The sequence below is a fragment of the Pseudonaja textilis genome, chromosome 1 (genome assembly GCF_049901715.1).
Source record: "Pseudonaja textilis isolate UNSWEBS1 chromosome 1, rPseTex1.2, whole genome shotgun sequence".
NCBI classification, from domain to species: Eukaryota; Metazoa; Chordata; class Lepidosauria; order Squamata; family Elapidae; genus Pseudonaja; species Pseudonaja textilis.
In genome coordinates this window covers 199958199-199975016 of record NC_141990.1, presented here as the reverse complement: position 1 = coordinate 199975016, position 16818 = coordinate 199958199, and the positions used below count along the sequence as shown (strand labels likewise).

The window sequence follows — 16818 nt, the reverse complement described above, 5'->3', positions numbered from 1 at the left end:
TCCAAATCTCCAGGCAACTCCTCAAGCGGTTGTATCCGATTATGAAGATGTTTAACTTGAAGTTTCCATCCTTAGTTTTTCACAAATTTGAAATGTAAATTCATGTATTTCTTTGTATTATGTCTGTGAAGTTTGGGGTTTTACTGTGATCTCTTGAAGCTGAGCTTTACTCTGGAATCATTGAATGTAATAGGTAATGTAATTTGTTATTTGTACCTTCTCTCAGGTGGAACCTGACAAGTTGAAAACACTAACAGAAGGTCTGGAAGCCTACAACCATGTCCGAAAACGGAATAGAAAGTAAGTACCCTGTAAATCTTGGTAATTTCAAGTGCTCATCTCGTGTCAGAAATGCAGGAACTAGAAAAGGGGAAATATCAACTTAAATTTTGAAAAATTACGAACTTTAATAAAAAAAACATAAATGTACATAGTTCTAGCCCAATGCCAGCCTATGGTGATGGCAGGGATATTTCCGATTAGCAAGTCATTCTATGTGCATGTCGGTCCCAAGGGGCACTGTAAAAGATGGATAGTTGTTTGAATAGCGGCTCATTCATAGTAAATATCATTGTCCTCTGGGAGAAACCCCCATTTTTCCGTGTGGTATTTGTTTCTAGCCGTACTAATGCTTAGTCTATTTAAACATCTCCAGACCATCCACTCCTCCGCCGAAACTCTAGGCAACCCCTCAAGCAATTCTATCCAGTTATGAAGTTTCCATCTTTTCAATCATTCTCTTTGTAGTGTACTAGCAACCTCCTCAGCGCAATCAGGTGCTTTAGCTTGATAACCAGGAATCACTTTGTGGAAAATTTGTTAGTAAACAAAAAAGAATATATATATACATGTTCACTCACTTAAATCTGTTAAATAGATTTTACAGATTCTGAAAATGTTTCAAAAACCTCCCATTTAAACCATGGCAATAGGAGGCAATAGGAGGATAAAATAAATAGATATGGTAAATGGCGCCTTTTAAATCATATATAGTCTCCAGTGCAAGATCACCAGAGGCAAAGAAGCTGCTTATTGGCCATTTCAGATATCAAAAGATCCCCGTAAGAGAACATTAAAATTAGCCTCTCAGTTTTGATGCCCTACTGGTAATGAAGCATTTGAAATATTTGCTATGCTATATGAATGTTTGAAGTCAAACTCGTTTCACGGGAATAAATTATATCCCATCACATCCACATAAAAAATTGAAATGCTGAATTTGAGGAAATCTAAATCACATTGTGTCAGAGTCCCCGGCTTCGCTACCACCGAGACACACACACACATCAAGGGGAAATGTTTCTCCTAAAAACTGTTTCAGTCTCCCAGGATGCAACAGGCTTCTATTGCGTTCTCCTTTCTTTCTACCCAATGGATTGGAGGAGGAGGAGGAGGGGGGTCGTCAACCTTTTTGACCTCAGGTACCACCAAACTCATACTTTTAAATCCTGAGGGCCACTAACACGATTTTTTAAAAAAAGATAATATATTTAATGTAAAATTGTTATTGTTATATTAAATATAAATTTAATATTAAAAATTACTTTACACACAAACACAGACACACAAACACGCACACACATATATATAAATGCTTATTTAATTATAACAAAATTGTAAATGCTTAATCATAACTGTGAGACAGGGTGAAGGGAAAGGAGGGACCTCTTTCATCCTTTTGAGGGCGGGGGGAAGAGGGAGGATTTAAGAAGCCACATGGTGTCTGGAGTCTGAGAAGATCTGGACGGGGAGGAACCGGCTCCCCCTCAAATGGAAGAAAAGCAGAACCATCTCATATCTCCCCCAAGTCAGAGGAAACTCTCCCTCCTTGCCAGGTGTGGCTGCCTGGAGTTGGGGGAGGGAAGGAGGGCCAGGCTGGAAGTGCCAGTGAAGATGGGCTCCTAATAACCAGGCAACACCCGCCCTTCGGCCTCCACATAAGAAGAGGACTCCCCGAGGCTAAGCTTCAGGTTTCTCCTGCTGCTTCCAAGCAGAGAAGGAACCATCCCTATGTGGAGGCTGAGCAGGGGGTGTCGAGGCCAGGAAAAACTTGAGCTCTCACCTAGACAAACAGGCTGGTTATTAGGAGCCATCTTCCTCGGCACTCTTTTGGTTTGCGCATTTGGTCTCTCCCCTCCCCATGCCAAAGGAAAGCCAGCCGGACTTCTCCTTCCCTCCTACTCTTCTCCCTGCTCCCTTCCCACCACTCAATCCTACTTCGGGACAGAGGAGGGCATGCTGGCATTTTCAACACACCTTTCTCTGCATAGGCCTGACCTGCGAGGGGGTGGGAGTGAGGGGAAAGGAACCTCTGAATTGCTGTCACCTCCTGCCTCTTTCCTCCGTGCATCGAGGAGGTTGAGCGGCTGACAGTGATGCCCTCAAGGGAAGAAGTTGCAAGGGGGAAGCTCGACCCCCCCCCCAGAAGCTTCTCTTCCTCCTTGACAGAAGCACTCATGCGCAAAGCGCTCACCACCCCTCTGACCCCCAACAAGCCGCCTCCTTCCCGCTGAGCATGTGAGTGCTTCTGGCAAGGAGGAAAAGAAGCTCCTGAAGGCAGGGTCGTGGGAGATCGCGGCATTGGAGCTCTTCCCGGGTGTTTCCTGACCTGCAAGGGGAGGGCGCGATCTCCTGTGCCCCCCCGAGTTACTCTTTTTCCTCATCAGAAGCACTCACACGCAAAGCACTCACTGCCCCTCTGATCCCCGACAAGCCGCCTCCTTCCCGCTGAGCGTGTGAGTGCCTCTGGCGAGGAAGAAGAAGGGGTCGAGCCTCCCCCTCGCAACATCTGCGGCTTTCTGCGGCTCAGGAGGTCCGCGCTCTTCTCGCTGCTGCTCAGCCTCCTCGAAGCACTGAGGCAGGAGGCAGCAGCCACAACACGGGAGACTGCAGGATTGCCCCACCTCTCCTCCTCAGCATGCTGCGGCCCACCAAAATTTTCTCACGGCCCACCAGTAGACCGTGGCCCACCGGTTGGCGACCTCAGATATAAATGATTGCCTCTGCTGCTCCCTCCCCAATCCCTTCCTTTAATTTGTTCCCCACCACACATATTGTCACTAGCTAATAATTCCTAACCCCAAATATTGGCCATTGGCCAAGCCCTTATTTTGAGCCAAGGCAATCCATTTATCTAAGATTATAAAATGAACGTGGCCTCTGGCAAACTTACAAGCTGATTAGTCTGTCCCATCTGTAATTACATCATTGAATAAAGACTGCCTTGTGCAGTTTGTAGAGAGGAAAAGTGATATACCTTAACAGATTGAAAAGCAACGAGCAGGTGAGCAATTAAATGAGTGACTGGTGGAGAGGGCACAGGAGACAAAGAGGAAGCAATTATCCCCACTGGAGTTTAGCTCAGCACAATTACCCTTTGCAAACATTTATCATCCCTAACTATGAAGAACTACTATTATTACTACTACTGTTACTATTACTGCTATTACAAGCTGAAGCATTTTTGAACACATATAGTACTAAATTTTTTAGTCCTGCAAACAAATAAGGAGTAAACAATATTAGTATAGTTTTTCTTTTGCTTACTCAGCATATTTCTGGTTGTATGAGATTTTTTTATCCCACCTGTATTACTTTATAACTAACTCAAGGCGGTGAACATTCCTAATACTTTCCTCCGCCACCTGTCTTTCCTACAATAATCGTCCTGTGAGGTGGGTTGGGCTGAAACAGAGTGACTGGCTCAAAGTCACCGGGGGACTAGAACTCCCAGTCTTCTAGTTTCAAGGTCAGCACCTTAACCACTACACTAAACTGGGTCTCTACTTGAAGGGACAGAAAGGAAATTCTGTCTTTGCCAAAACACCACATAGTTGTTAATGCAATTCATCTTTTCTTGCTAATAGTAACTTGTAAATACAACGAGCCTATTTTAGTTTTGTTTAACATTTTCTACTCCGTTTGAATTTGGGTTGCTTGCTGTTCTAATGTCTCTCTATGTTATACTGTAAACATATAACTCATTTACGCATGGTCCACTGCCACATGGGATGACAACACAAGAAAAAAGAAATATCTCTGATAGATTAGCGATGTCAAGTGATCAATCATCCCTTACTTGTTTGGTTTTATTTTAGATTTTTATTAGGGAGACGTTAGACAACAGTTAAGATTCCCATAAGCAGACATTTAACCTCTCAGGCCAGGCAAAATACATAAAGTTTATGACTTGAGGGATGGTTGTGCCATGTAGGTATCTCCATAGATGGCAAAGAAAATAGCCACTCTATTTTATTAACAACAAAAGCTCTAATTATAGTTGAGGATATAAGTAAGCCAGACTTTCAATTTGCACCTGCTTAAAGATTTTCCAACTGTAACCATCAGTCATACCATTAATTTTATTTTAAAAGTATTTAATGGTATATAACAGATTAAAAAATTTGCAATCCTGTCTGTTTGCATCAAACTTTTAATTAGATACGATGTTTTATGATCTTATTGTTTTCTCCACCCCCCGCCCCCGATAACTTAACTGCTATACCAAGCTATTTTTCTTCTCCTACTGTAAAGGCTGATCAGTAAATAGCAATAGCACTTAGATTTATATTCCGATTTATAATGCTTTACAGCCCTGTCTAAGCGGTTTACAGAATCAACATATTGCCCGCAACAATCTGGGTTCTCATTTTGCACATCTCAGAAGGATAGAAGACTTGAGTCAACCTTGAACCTGGTGGGATTAGACCCGCCAAATTTCAGGCAGCTGGCTGCAGCAGAAGTAGCTTGCAGTACTTTATTTTAACCACTGCGGCACTGAGGTATTTGATGTTATATTTATCAGAATCCAATATAATCAGGTAATCTGCAAGTTCCTTGTTAGCAGGCAATTTAGAATAGAAACCTGCTGCAAAGTTGAATCCCACTACAAATAGTCTGTCCTACGTCAATACACGCACCACATGAATACAATTGACAGAATAGCCCATATTCTAGTAGAGGAAAGTTTTCTGAGGATGGACTCCAGCATGAGTCGAAAAGCTCAGAAGAGTAAACCTCTGGTGTCAGTGACCAACCCAGTTTCGCGCTTGCAACATTACCCTGGGATGTGTGTATTTGCCTTCATTCATGACATTTAATGCTGATTAGTGCTGAAAACCAGTGAGACATTTGCTCTGATGCAATTTAAAGTTCTTCAACAGCAGCATGCAAAAAAACAAGGAAATCCAAATCAAGATAAGTGTGTAACACTACAATAAATACAGTGTTAATAATAACAAAAATAAAAGTTGAAATAGAATAAATAAAAAATACAAGTATTCATCTATTTCTACATCAAAAAGTGAATGCAGTATAACGATTATAGCAATATTTCTTTAAATGGTCCTAAGACCCCTGGGGTGTTCCTCAAAACCCTCTAAAGGCACAGGTGTCAAATTTGATGGCCTCACATGATGTATTGTGACTTTTTTGCCTTTGGGGAGCCGGGGTGGGTGTGTCCTACTTGTGATGCATCCGGCCCCTGGGCCACCAGTTTGAAACCCCTGCTCTAAGGAGTCTGCAAAATCAAAATTGTCAGCCTATGCTGAAAAATAATATAATATTAAAATCTCACAAACAATTGTGAGAAGCAGTAGCAACAGTGAATGTGTCAATTTTAATTTTTCACTCAGTAAATATCAATAAATACAAAACTCATTGGGGAAAAAAGAACTTTTCAGGTTTTGCATAAAACTTGGGAATGGGTCCTGAGATTAAAATAATTACTAATCCGTGGTAAAAAAGCTGAAAATTTTACCTAATTTGTCAGTTTTTGCAAGACGATTTTTGATAAACTCCTATTGTTCAAGTGGCACTACAGTATTGTTTATTTTCAATTCAGTTCAATATCTTCAACCATTTGTCAATTCAAATATTGCGGGGAGGGAGTCAAGTCATAATTGTCCCCCCAAAAATCCGTTCATTTAACAGATAAAAATTCTTAACAATAGAAACGGTTTTTACATTTTTTCTGGTGCTATCTGGAGAAGTCGTAAAGATACGTCATTTCAATCACACTCAATGTGCTTTATTGAATTGATGCTTGCAGTAGTCTTATGACACCAGTTGCAATCCAATTCAGGATGGAAAATCAAACCAGGAAGACATAGCCCCCTGAAGACAAATCCCAAGGTACTAAAGCAGGGGTGTCAAACTTGCGACCCACGGGCTAGATGCGTCATGTGCTGGCCACGCCTGGTTTAGCAAAGGGGAAAAAAGTAGTGATATGTCATATGACGACACCGTGACGTGATTTTGACACCCCTGTACTAAAGCTTACATCCATGAATTCAGAGTGAATTCAGTTATTTGAAGTAAAAGGCCCATAGAGAGAATTAAGGCATGGTAATTGAGGTGCAAAGGCACACAAACATTAACAATTTAATTTCACACAAAAAATCCCCCAAAATATTTGCAATGGGATTGGAATTATAGTCAGACATACTTTAATATGTTCCATTATGTGAAAAGAGACGATGAGTTAAAGTGAATTCCTACATATATGAAAATTGTAATTATTATTCAATAGATTAAATAAAGATAAACACTGGATTTCTAAAATACAGCAGTAGAAACAAACAAGATATACAAGTCCCTTCTCATCCATTATTCCTAACTGGATTTCATGTTATATGAACAAATCTCTTCCTTTTGCACCTGTGTTTGTCACACATTTGTTATTTCTGAGCAGATAGATGTTTAAGGATTTTGGGTACTTTATCATTTTAAAAAATTCTCTAGAAAGCTTATCAAATATATTTGGAGCCAGTTGGATGTGATGGTTAAGGTATTGGCCTGGAAACTAGGAGACTGTGAGTTTTAGTCCCATCTTAGGTATGAAAATGGCTTTTTCACATGACTGTATATTGGATTTGGGGTCAATTGTGCCCTCTCAGCTTGGTCTATCCCTCTCTCCCCTTCTCTCTCTCTTTCCTTCTCTCTCTCTCTCTCTCCCTCCCTCCCTGCCCCTCCCTGTTATGAATAGAACAAGATCTAGGATTAATGGGTGCCCAAATAATCCCACCCAAATCATCAATTAAATCAAGATTTTATTGTAATATTGAACTGAAATTATATTTGATTTCTGTTATCCATTAGAATTAACGTTATTTCAGTTATTATTCCTGCACCATAAAATTGAAGGATATTTTTTTAAAAATATGAGTTTTAAATCATGGCTTCTCTCTGAATAATTCTTAATCTACAGATGCTAAATGACATAATCTTAACAGTTTATAGTTCTATAGCTACATGTGTTAATAAGATGCATACCACTTCTTTGTGATCTGTTGTTAACTTTCTGAGATGGATTTGATAGTTGTTCAGAGGGAAGAAGGTATTTGAAAATCTTTGCACACACAGATGTTATGTGTAGTACTCTGTTTTAAAAATAAAAAGTAATTTGCAGCTGAGAAAGTAAACATCCTTTTGTCCTAAATACTGTAGTGTTGATATAGCTATTAAAAATAAAATATTGTTAACTATTTTCGAAACTTACTTAAAACCTTGGTATGGTGGTTATGCTTTTTTGATGTGTGTTAGGTTTTAGACTAAATGTAGAATTGAAATTCCTTACCAAAATGACCACATTTTCTGTCCTCTCACTGAGTTATACTGTTAGACAGATTTCACTGGAGTGAAACTCTTCTAAAGGAGGAATCCAGTTCAAATAGAAGCATTCACATGTTCAAGAAATAGGCTGTTAGACAGATTTCACTCTGCAGAGAGAAAACATAAAAGTCTGTCTTTTCCTCTGAGTTGCACAACTAGGAGAAGGGAGTGGTTGCTCATCTCTTGTCCCATCTGGAGTTGTGCACGTTGAATGAGCTGCTATTTATATTGTTATTTGGTTCATGCACATCTCATTATGATCTCATTCAGCACTCATCTCAGAAAACGATAATATTCTTGAAGGTCTTTCAGCACTATAATCTTGAAGAGGAGTAACTTGTTTTGAATAACCAATTTAGTTCACTATTTTTATCACAGATTTTCCATCTACATAGTTAATTATTAAGTAGAAAAAAACACATTTATGCAGATTATCGTTGTGTTCACTTGTCTGGTTAAAATATTCATCTTCCTTTTTGTTCTAGTGCTGATAGATAATAAGACTTCAAACACAAATACTTCTGTTTCCCCCACAATTTTACTGTACTTGAATCCTATATTTTGAGATTCTCAGATCCCACAATTAATCAGTGCATCTCTAACTGCTTTATTATTCTTTATAAAATTCTATGCCTGTAATTTTAGACTATATATATAATATTTCTTTTTAAATCTAATATTTAAGAAGCCCTAACCAACTGCTTTCAATTTATTCCTTTTCTTTCTTTCAAATCTTTAAGTCATTAATTATTTTTCCTAATTATGTTCTTAATACCTTTCAACACCTATAAAGCTTTCTTCAAATATATCTTGCTAGTTTTGATCAGTGATTAACATTCTACTGATTCATTCAATTCAATGTATATAGAATGTGAAGGATGTGTGTTTGTGTTTATTTTCATAGTCATAATGTACACTGAAGATGGTATTTAATTTCATTGTACGAAGTGCAATGACTATAAAGTAAACTAAAGTAAACTACTGCTACATCAATATGTGTTAGATGTATATATGTGGGTGTGTATGTATCAATAGATGGGAGAGCTAGAGAAGATAGATAGAAGACAGACATTGTCTTAACTTGTGGGAACCAGCAGGTAGCATTGGAAATCACAATCGCAGGATTGCAACTCAATGCAGCATAATCCCAAGCCAGGTTACAAACACCAAATTGCAATCACATGATTGCTAGGACACTGCAATGGTCAGAACTCCAAGGACCAGGTATAGTAAGTAGTAACTGTGCAGTGCCGTCAACAGTTGTTGAATGAATGGCCATAATCTGAAAACTATCTGCATGTCGCATGTGTGTACATTAAACTGAAAATATGTGAAGTAAAATGTATCACTATTATTGAAAAGATGAATGGAATGTTAACCTGAACAATATGTGTGTGTGTGTGTGTGTATATTTAAACAGTACTTTCTACTGAAAAGCTACAGCATTAGTGTAAATCTATTCCTCTGTTTTCATCTTAGAAGTGGAAAGCTAAATAACCATTTAGAAGCTGCTATCCATGAGGCCATGAGTGAACTTGACAAAATGTCTGGGAATGTAAGTACCTAATATTTAATTTTGTGGGGGGGGGGCGGGGCGGGGGGTGACAGCAGAGAGAGGAGAAATAGGGAGGATTCCCCAAGCCCAGTATTTGTGAAGAAGCAAATACCTGGAGCAGGAGCACAGAAGAAGGGAAAAGTTTACAGAAAATAAAATTTTCACATGATTTTAGATAATGAGTTGACTATAATATTCCAAAATATACTTTCCCGATAAGTTCATTAGGTAGATTGAAATATATTTTCAGATCTAAAATAGAAGTAATAAGTTGGCTCAAATTGGTTCCCTTGCCTCACTGAAACAAGGATACTGAGGCATACAGAAGAGAAGAGAAGAGAAGAGAAGAGAAGAGAAGAGAAGAGAAGAGAAGAGAAGAGAAGAGAATTCTTTATTGGCCAAGTGTCTTGGTGCATCTCCAAGACAAATTCCTTGTGTGTCCAACCACACTTGGCCAATAAAGAATTCTATTCTATACTGTATGTCTCAGTATCCTTGTTTCGGTGGCTTCAACAAGTGACTTCTTCCACCTCTATTCATAGTTGGTAACCTATTCCAGTGTGCCGCATCATGATGCTCGCGGTTCCTGACTATCAGAGATGTGTTGTAAGGAACAAACCTGGTGAGGCAGGAACCAATAGTTTCCAGATTGATGGAGAAATTTTATGCCAACATACCTCAGGTGCCTCAAGGTCAGCCAAAGTTGACCAAATATACATTGACTTTCAAGGCAAGGGAAAGAGGCTTAGAATTTAAACCATGAATCGTATATATAGGTTTCACTCTGACATACTGAAATAGGAAGTTCTTCTATATGTTTGTATCTTCATTCTAGGCCAGGGGTGTCAAACTTGCAGATCACATTATTGTCACGTGACATATCTCAATTTTCTTCCCCTTCACTGATCTAGGGGTGGGTGTGGCCAGAGTGTGACGCATCCAGCTCATGGACTGCTAGTTTGACCCCTATTCTAGGCTATAACAAAACTGATCTAGCTGAGTCAAATATCTGTAGACATAATACATGTTATCTAGTATATAAAATGTTTTAAATACCATCTAATATTTCATCACTGTCCTTTCATTACTGTGAATGAGGAGCAGGATGGCTCGTGTAGTTAGGATGCTGGGTTGAAAAGCAGCAAACCTGCGTTTGAGACCCAATTGCTGCAATGGGATGGGGTGAGCTCTCATCATTTGCTCCAGCTTCTGCTGACCTAGCAGTGTGCATTCATAAGAAGATAGATAGGTACCACTTTGGTAGGCACATTAATGGGGACATGAAAGGAGCTCCCTACTAGGCATCCCATAGTAACAGATAATCACAGATAATCCTTTCAATCTGGAAGCAACTTGGTGCTTTCAACAGGAGTGCAATGCAATTACTGTTAATCTTTAAAGTATTCCTTTTTGTTTTCCCTAGGTGCATCAGATTCCACAGGGAGACAGACAGCTGAAGCCTCCAAAACCCAAAAGGAGGAAGATCTCTAGATAACATTGAATGAATTTGTTACTGATCTGGCTCTTACATAACATGCACATAATTTTCATATATATATAGATATATATATATAGATATAATCACCACAAGGTGCTAAACAAAACAGTGGTACAGTATTCTTATTGATAAAGAGGGAGAAGTTAATCCAGATCTTCTAAAGATTGAAGAGTGTCTATAAATCCTTTTTTTCTATAATACTAAAATTGTGATTATAAAATTATAGTCCAAATGTTTCTGCAAAATTTTCATTATGTACATAGATAAAACAGAATTTCATGACGATATCTGAAATGTAAATAGTGTACTATTGTCATGTACAAGCATACCTAATGCACACTTTATCTTTTATTGTACAAAAGAATAGTGTACAAAATTCTTTGGTTTCTATTGAGTACACGTACAAGAGACTACCAATGTAAAGTGATAAATAAAAATACAGCCTAAATGCTTTTATATAATAATGTAAAAAATGCTGTTTTTGTATTTAACAGCAGTGAAAAGGCATGATTATGTAATCCCCTAATTATGACATAACACTTTTTGCCACTGAGTGTTCATTTATAGTGTCTGTTTGGAATGAACCTGGCCTGGAAGTACTGTACTCCATTTTGGGTCCCTGTAGGAGAGTGAAACCTTGCAGATTCCTAATGGGATGTGGGATCATAGGTCAAATTAAGATATCAAAAGCTGCAACTACTGGTTGCGTTGTTGTTTTTTTAATTGAGTTTTAAATTATAATATTTTAGATTTTTTTTAATTAAAATATTTAGATAGACTATTTGAGTCAGCTTTAACAGAATTTCCTAGCTACCCGCTTTGAAATCAGAAACATATCAGCATTCATTTTTACTTCCTTTTTTTTTTTTAACAAAGCCTAAAGTAGCTTTTCCAATTTATTTAAGCAAAAAACACAATTCCTATTAAAGTATGAGAGCAATAGCCCAATTGAAGGATTCATTGTTGTTGCTAATTGTTAGCAGTAAGCTTACGATTTAGCAAAAACGTGTTCCTAAATTAACAAAGGGATTCAGTGACCAGCTGTCCTTGGATATTTTTACTGTATTCAGTGGACTGGATGAGCGTAAGCAGTTCCTGAATTCCCCTGCCTGCCAATACTAACAGCATTTTCCTTATTAATAGTAAAAGTGAAAGGTGGCTTGCTAAACTATTAGCAGCAGTGGCCAGGATCCAAAGGACTCCACAGCTAGTTCAGTGCATCTGTAAGATTGTTCAAAGTATCTTTTGAACAAAATCTCTTTTTCCCAGTTTGGAGATTACTAGCATTCTTGAACCATTGGCAACTTTCAAAATAATTCTTGGAGTTCTTGTTTGAGAAAGGTAGCAATTAGTTAAAGCCCGGTTGAAACATATCCGAGTCTTTGGATGGACCTAATGCAGTTCTTTGGATCCCAGCCAGTGATTTTATCAGTATTATGTAACAGATCAGATTTATTTTATTTAATAAGAATTATTTATACCATTAACAGATTCGTATATATAAATATATAAATATATCTTTATATATATTTATATTAATGTGGCAGAAATGTGCAGGTTGAATCTAACTAGATTATTTATGTTATGTTAAGTTTGAAAGAAATGTGAAGCATATATGTTAGAATATGATAGTACACTACAGATACATGAACCTGAAGCTGTGAGGTTTCTCAAAATACCCATTGTGTACCTTTGAAAGAAATTATAATGCAGTGTCATTTTTAATATGGGTGCTGCATATAATGGCAGTGGCCTTCCCCACTTTTCCAAGTATCCCAGTTCACTATGACTAGGCCCAAGATGGAGTCTCCTGAGGAATACCTGCTACCTCTTCATCTAGGAGCCACCGTTGTATCTCATCCTGGAACGTCATTCATTTAAATGGCCTAGTTACCTCTCCTAGCAAAGATTACTGGTAATCAGCAGTATCCAAGCCTGATGACAATAAGTCTGTAACCAAAATGTAGTGCTTACATGAAGAGAACTTATCACCTGCCTAAGTTCATGTTCTCAGGGCCTCACTCTACTTTCCATGTGAAATGAGTCCCAGAGGACAACAGCTTTTGGGAAACAATTCCCCTCACACCCCCGGTCAGCTCTCCTTCCCAATGCACATAACTCTAGCATGGGGTTGGATCACCTTAGTCTCATCTGGACAGCTCTTATTCCTTTGTCCACACCCCAGTCTGAGGGAATGCAATTAACCACACAAAGCTACAGTGACCTGGAGACAGGAATCCTTCTACCTGCTGGGTAGGTTCATTGTGTCTTCTATTTGATGGCAGGGTAGTCTCACAATCCTACATGAAAACTCATTTGAAATAATACTTTGTGTAGATCAGTTAGCACTCCTATTATTTTTATTTTTGTTACAAGTTGATGTGTTTGTTATGTTTAAAGACTTAATGTTGTCCATTTTTCGTACCAGCCGGCTTTCTGCTCGTGTCTAAACAGATGTTTCTATTCATGAATACTCATGGGTGTGTGTATGGGTGGATGTGTGTTTATATTTAGTAGTTTTTTTAAAGATTTTCTTTGTCCCTAAAACTGAATTTGTATTGACCAACCCTTCTTTTGACATTTTTAACTAATTAGGTTTGTACTCTTTTTCTCACCAATGTATACTTTACATTAGTAGACTATGTAAAGTATTTTTGTGCACTCGATTTCATTGGTTAATATTGGCATTGATGTGGGTGCTAGGAATAGTTTGTTTCAGTCCATACAGATTTTTCCCTCATTTTTAGAGTTTTTATGGTTTTATGTAAGCAGTTGATGTAAATATTGTGAGCATTACAGGTCATGCAGTGTTGTAACATTTTTAAAAATGTTGCACATACTTTACAATTAAAAAGCTGGTCGCTCGTACTTGAATTTGCCCATAGAGCCATTTCTTTCTCTTTGCATTAATGCATAAATGACTTCTTTAAAAAAAACAAAAAACTCAAGGCCCAACCCTATGTTTTTGTTGTTGTTGTTATTGTTTAACAAATCTATATTTTTCTAACAGAAGATTTTAACGTTTAAAATGTTTTGCCACCTTTCTAATTTATAATAATAAGCTCCTATATTTAGAGAATGAAAAAAAAAATACCTTCATTTGCAAAGATAGAAGAACTGATTCTGTAACTTGGCACGATGACAGAAATGAGAAGCAAAACCAGTGAAATTGGGCCCCATAAGATGACTAGCCTCTCATTAGCTCAATTAGTGGATGTTTGTGTGGTGTTTTGAGGATATAAAGTGGTAACTATCCTCATGTGTCTATTTATTTATTTATTCTTGGTCAATTGTGATAAAAATTATATAAAATCAAAGAAATTATTCTTTCTATCATGGAGATTTATGAACACCATTTCTGTTTATGAAGAAGTTTTAGTTCCTCTAGCCAATTATTTAGGCTGGCAAATGTTGCTGGCACTAGTTCTAAAAATCATGTCCAAAGGGTGGAAATTAATATATGTCCCATAGCAGTCATGGCCACAATCTTAAGTTTGGAGTTTTGTTTTAGTCTTCATATTTAAATTGACCAATGCCATTGTGCAGACAACACGCTAATAATGCAATATTATTTGTGAATTCCCAGAATTTAATGGTATAAAGTATCATGGTGGACTGAATACCTTTTATTAGCTACAGTTTGTATTTTGCTACATAGGGTTTTTAATATGAATATTCCAGAAGAGCAATAGCATAATAATGCTTTTCTATTTTAAAAGAACCCCATTCTAGTCTTATTAAGAATTAGATTTTTTTTTTAAAAAAATACCAGTTTTGTAAAATTTGATAAAATTGTCAATATTATGATTAAATCACACAAAAAATCTCACTGTGATGTTCTCTTCCGGAAGGGGGCCAGATTTGCGCAACACTGAGCTGGGAGGGGGTGCACATCCCTGATTTAAAAATGGGGTGTACTTTGTAATATTAAACAACCAAAAACTAATGCTGAGTTAAATATTTAAATCTGAGATTCTTTGGCCCTCCATATTTTGCATGTTGTATCCACATTCTAATATTGGTGTGTCAATTAATTAAATACCATACCCAGAGGCCCATTAAAACTTGAAAATATATATTTTCTTCTATACTCTGCACATTACTCCTAGTGAAAGCTTAGTATTATTCTTTAATTCACTTATTTTGTGAAGCTTACCTAAATGAAGTTTGCAGATGTCTTGAGGACATGAGCAAATATACTTTAATTTCAGAATATAGTCTATGCAATTAATTGCATCCTACATATTTTATCTGATACTTTAAAAATTGGTGCTATTCACAAAGAAGGCATATTTCTTTCAATGCAGATGCAAGTACTTTATTGATTATCTCCAGAAGTGACCAATGGCCAGATGATCATGAAAGACTTTTCATGGATATCCCGATTTTTCTCCAAATATTGTAATCAAATACAATAGATAGATAGATAGATAGATAGATAGATAGATAGATAGATAGATAGATAGATAGATAAAACTTCTACAAACACCTACATTTCAGAAAGCTAGCTATGGTTTAACTTTTGCTGTATTCTTTTACAAAAGAAACCCCTATATGAAGAAGTAATTAAGGGCGTATATGCTTCGTTTGCCGTCATTTTGATGATCCTAATAGTCTACAACATGAAATATAGATTGAATTGAAGAGGGGCTTATTCATTGAATGCATCACAATCTTGAAACAATTTGTTAACCTATATCCCACTTAATCATCAAAGTCCCTGTAATTCTAATGAACTTCCTAAGTCTGCATGGCTAGGGGTATAGATTCAAGAGATACCATCGGCTACTGATACAGTAGTCCTTGACTTACAACCACAATTGAGCCCAAAATCTATTGTGAAGTGAGACATTTCTTAAGTGAGTTTTACCCCATTTTGCGACCTTTCTTACCATAGTTCCTAAGTGAATCACTTCAATTGTTAAATTAGTAACAAGATGCTTAAGTGAATTTATCTATCCCATTGACTGTGCTTGTCACAAAAAGGTCACAAAAGGGGATCCCATGACCCTTAGACACTGCAACAGTCATCAATACGAATCGGTTGCCAAGCATCTGAATTTTGATCACGTGTCCATGAGGATACTACAGTTGTCAGTGTGAAAAATGATCGTCACTTTTTTTCAGTGCCATTGTAACTTTGAACAGTCACTAAAAGAAGTGTTGTAAGGCAAGGATTACCTGTATTTGACTTCTGAAGATAAAATTGAAAATCATCATTTTAAAACAAAAATATTAGAAATGGTTTGCTGAGATAAACACTTTCCCTTTCTTCAAGTGAAAGACTAAGGGTTGACTTTCGGCTGAACTGAATTAAATTCATCGTGAAACTAGAGAAAAATGTTTTGTTAGGTGACTTTTATTGTGACTCCCCCAAGAGTCTTATCCAGTACTAGCATTGCTTTTTTAAAATAGTGTTAAATTATAAGAAAGTAAAGGGGCCAGTATACAATATTGACTAAAGAAAAATGATGTACATTATTTTTCCAAAGATTCCTGTCCAAATTTGAACCACTTATGAAGAATGGGTTCCAAGGCTCTGAAAAGCTTTGAGATGTAGATATATATATATCAACTATAAATATTTTCCATTTCTGATATCAAGAGGTTTTTATTTTATTACTTTTATTTCAGGATGAGTATAATTGCTTCGTTCAGTTTAGGAGTCATAGAACGCTTCACCAATGTTCTGAAGAAGTTTGGATCAGCCTGAAGGTTCTTTTTAAATCAGTTTCATAGCCAAAGTAGTACTAAAGTTTCTAGAACATCTGTTGTCTGGGTTACATAAAAATAAACTTAAAACAAAACCAATTTTTTTCAACTAAAGGGAATGAGAATTGCAAGGGATAAATTCTTCCTACTGCCCAAAAACTGAAGTCATCTTTTGGAGTACATGACAGGTAAGTTATCTTTAGGTTATCTCAATAGCTTCATTGTTCTATCTGTTTCGATTCTTCTCACCTATCAATATCACAAGCATCAAGGTAAATATACTGGAGTCCAATTTTCTCTAGAAAACAAAACACTGTCCATTAACAAAGTTTTAGCTCTACTACTAATCCAATCTAAGACACTTGGGGGATCCCTAGGTTTGAATGTTGTGGCATCCATCACAACTGCCTTCTATATAACCACACTTTCAAGGCAGCAAACG

General features: G+C 37.2%; 1 protein-coding gene across 5 annotated transcripts in view; it reads left to right on the top strand.

The window, feature by feature from the left end:
• Window positions 1-13919, top strand: part of MBD5 (methyl-CpG binding domain protein 5) — a 158056-nt gene extending 144137 nt beyond the window's left edge. For all 5 annotated transcript variants that reach the window (XM_026697237.2, XM_026697236.2, XM_087920273.1 and 2 more), the window contains 3 exons: window positions 227-300; window positions 9091-9166; window positions 10590-13919. In XM_026697237.2, coding sequence (XP_026553022.2) covers window positions 227-300; window positions 9091-9166; window positions 10590-10661 — 222 coding nt within the window. In that variant the 3' untranslated portion in view covers window positions 10662-13919. The remainder of the gene's footprint in view (window positions 1-226; window positions 301-9090; window positions 9167-10589) is intronic.
• The last annotated feature ends 2899 nt before the right edge of the window (window positions 13920-16818 follow it).